At 52.1% G+C, this 3,596-nt stretch overlaps 1 protein-coding gene across 1 annotated transcript; it reads right to left on the bottom strand.

The window, feature by feature from the left end:
- Positions 1–1,442: 1,442 nt before the first annotated feature.
- Positions 1,443–2,078, bottom strand: EAH_00022400 (hypothetical protein; the record flags this gene model as incomplete). The annotated part of the gene is made up of 1 exon (XM_013396976.1): positions 1,443–2,078. The coding sequence occupies one exon, from the start codon at positions 2,076–2,078 to the stop codon at positions 1,443–1,445; it is 636 nt and encodes a 211-aa protein (XP_013252430.1).
- Positions 2,079–3,596: the final 1,518 nt, after the last annotated feature.

Raw genomic sequence — 3,596 nt, 5'->3', positions numbered from 1 at the left:
TCTGCATAATCGGGACCCATAAACATACGACATTAATTAACAGTGCCAAGGAACTGGCGTACTTGCATTCATTCTCCAGCACCTCTGGCCACACCCGGATTGCTTCGATCTCGTCGGCTGCAGGTTTTATTCCGTCTGCACTGACGGTGTATCCCAAATACGTGAGTTCTTGGCGCGCGAACTGGCACTTGCGGAATTTCGGGTATAATTGATTAGTGAGAAAGATGCTTAACACCTTCCGTAGGAGAACAACATGAGTAGGTAGACCAGCTGAATATATGAGAACATCATCAAGGTATGCAATCACTCCATGACCTAGCAAGGGTTGTAAGTAGGCATTTATGTTTGCTTGAAAGGTAGCGGGAGTACCCTTCAGGCCTAACGGCATGGCTTTGTATTCGAACAGGCCCAAGACTGAACGGAAGGCTGCCTTCCAGCGATCCTCTTTGGCCATGCGGATCTGGTGGAAGCCTGCCTCTAAGTCGAGGGTGGAGAAATACTTGGCGCCGCCCAGCATCTCCAAGATCGTTTGGACCGGAGGTAATGGGAAGTCAGGCACTACCGTAGGCGCATTGAGGGCTTGGTAGTTAACCACCATGCGCGCCTGACGCTCGCCTGTACCATCATCTCGTTTATCCACCATGATCCTGGGTGCGCAGATGGGGGAGTACGTGGGACCGATCCATCCATGTGCTGACAGCTTGGCGATTTCCTGTTGGTGGAAGCGAAGCTGGTCAGGAGTCATACGGTATATAGCCGATTTAGCTGGGAGCTTGCCAGGGGCTAATAGGATGTGGTGATCGTGCGGGCGCTTGGGTGGTAAGTCTGGTGGCAGGTTGTCAGGGAAAACTTCTCTATGTGTCTGCAACACTTCACGTATCTCCTCTGGGAGGTCCTAGGACTTGGGTGACTGCATCCAAGTGTCGGAAAGGGTGAACTCCAGCTTGGCTGTATGCCATGACGAGTCTTCATCATCCTAGGTATGCGTTATATCTGCTGAAGGTGTAGGGAGGACTTCCGCTGTCTGTGAATTGTCAAGGCTAAATAATAATTGCACAGCACAAGACTCCTTGTTGTCCCGTAGGTATCCTAAGGGCAACGGATCCGTCAACTTCGGGCAAAGCCAATATCATATTCATACCGTGTAGTGGGGTTCGTAATCCAGTGGTGTTGGTTCGTGCTTGTTCGATCAAAACTTTAATGGGCACTTTCCATCCAGGCTTGGTGTGTTGCTTACTTCGCTTAGGAGGCGACCGTAGAAGGGCACCGGCCTCCGCTTCAGTCATCAAAGCCACCTGCCGAGCCAGAAAATCGTACGCTTCTTCTGCTGGAGTCCGTTTGGGCGCGGTTTGATGGCCGTCTTCAGTTAGTTTGTCCATATGTGTGCGCACTAGGGGCAATTCACACCGCCTGCCATCCAGATACGTTCTCAACTTATCCGATTAGAGGTACCAGGAAACTTTATGCTTCGTCAACCAATCAAATCCGAGGACTATATCATAGGGAACTGGGCCCACTAGATAATCCCCGGCAAAACATTCACGTCCACACCAGGCCGTCAAATTCTTCACGGTTCGATCAATACGCAACTGAGCACCGTTCGCAACGGTAAATACACACATATCCGAAAGTTTCCTCACTTTCAGCTGTAAGGCGTCAACCACTCGAGGGTTGATGAAACTGCGTGAGGCTCTAGTGTCTCGGAGCGCCTCACAGGAGCGCCCTACCACCTCCACGGATAGTACGGCGGGCGTACCCACGCTGCATAGCATTCCTTCCATTTTGGAGCCCTCATTGAAAACGAGCTCCCGCCACCACGGTGGCAACTCAACGTTTGCGACAGATTGACTGGCCTCAAGAGATACTCCGTCATTCACTTCTCGGCTGTTGTCGGTATCACGCGCCACCTCCCTGCTGCCTGAGGGAGCCTGTGCAGCTGTCCGTCCCTCTGCGGACAGCTTCCGACAAGCGGACGGCCCTAGATCGCCCACTGGCGCCCCTTGCTCCTTATGGATCAGCTTCTCTGTCCACTGAAGGGAGACTGGAATGGCATTAGGTTCTGTCGCTACTGCGCACATCACACCTCTACTACGATTTGGCGGCCTAGCACGTTTGTCTCCCGCAAACGTCTAGGCTCCCTCGTTTAAACGGTGAGAATGCTGCTCTGTCTGCCGTGCGGTTGCCGAGGAATTATAGCTGCCCGCTCCTGTCCTCATACGACCAGGTGTTCGACACGCGCGTGCGTAGTGGCCCAAGCATCCGCAGTTCCGACACGTTTCTCCAGGTTTGCGCAACTTCGGATCGCCGGTTGGACAATTCTTAGCCATGTGCCCCTTGCCCTTAAACTGGTAACATACCATTTCTGTTCGGTCACCCGATGCCTGGGTGTACCGTCTAATTCCAGTAGACACCTGACTCACGTGGAAACTCCGCAGCCCTTCCTGCCAGACTAAGTTGGAATTCCCGTTCACGCCTAGGGTATTCCTCCTGTGCGGCTCCCCACGGGGCGGCGATAGCGGCTGATGCCTTGGATGCAGCCCGCCAATTACTGAATTGGATCTTGCCTGGCTGTGTTAGGGCCCATCTGAGTCCCGCTGGGATATTCGTCAAGAAGTAGCCAACTAGGTCTTCTGCCGACAGCTGAACTCCGCGACCCGTGATTCGACTGAAGTTAGCCGAGTAGGCGCTGCAGTTCCCAGTCCATTTGTTAGTTGTCATTTGGTAAATGAGTGTTGCTCGATATGCCGTGCAGAAACTTTTTAGTAGTTCCTGTTTAACGAGTGACCAATCAGTCACGCCCGCACCGGATCGTTGCATCTCCGTCCAACACCGTAGGGCGTCCTCATCGAGGTATTCCCCGAGCTCATCACCACAGTGCTCTGGCGAAAGACCCATCTTCATGAACCGTCGCTCCATAAGCGTCAAAAAGGAGTTCATATTATTGCCCTTTTCGCTAGGAATAGGCGGCGCTTGTGCGGGTGTCGACCGCTGTCCACTCATCTGTTGAAGGCAATCTTGCAGTCTTTCTATTCGTCGCTTTAATTTAGCTGTTTCCTCGGACTGTTGCCCTTGTGGCTGCATTTCCGCGACCGGTTTCTTTGGAGCCAGCAATAGAGGAAGTTCTCGAGAGGCTGAACTGGAGGAGGCGGTAGGTTGAGGTGCCGAAGGGCGGATGGATCGGCTTGATTCCCGTGCAGTGGAAATGCTGCTCGCTGGTGGGTCAGGTGCACTTATCACCCGGCCGCTATGTAAATGCATGGCGATTATCTCCCTGGAGCTTGCTCTCGGAGGCCCCCAGGTCCGTCGAATGGAGTTGTTTGTGTGAAATAAGCGTGTGTTGCCGTTGTTTTGTTTTAATTTTAGTAATATATTTCCCGGAACGCCCCCCAAATGTAGTGAACAGCTGGCTTTACAATGTCACTACGTGAGATCCCTAAACTATACTGAATAGGTGCATACGCTGTATCCAGATACCAAATTCTACGATTCTCGCTGTAAACCACTAATAAACACAATTAACAACCAAATATGCGATCGAGTTCCTATTATTGTTCCCAAAGAAAACCCAGAATAATAGAACTGATTCTCGACCCTCG

This window comes from Eimeria acervulina, genomic scaffold, assembly GCF_000499425.1.
Source record: "Eimeria acervulina Houghton genomic scaffold, Eah_scaff163, whole genome shotgun sequence".
Classification (NCBI taxonomy): domain Eukaryota; phylum Apicomplexa; class Conoidasida; order Eucoccidiorida; family Eimeriidae; genus Eimeria; species Eimeria acervulina.
This window is presented reverse-complemented; position numbering and strand designations above follow the sequence as displayed.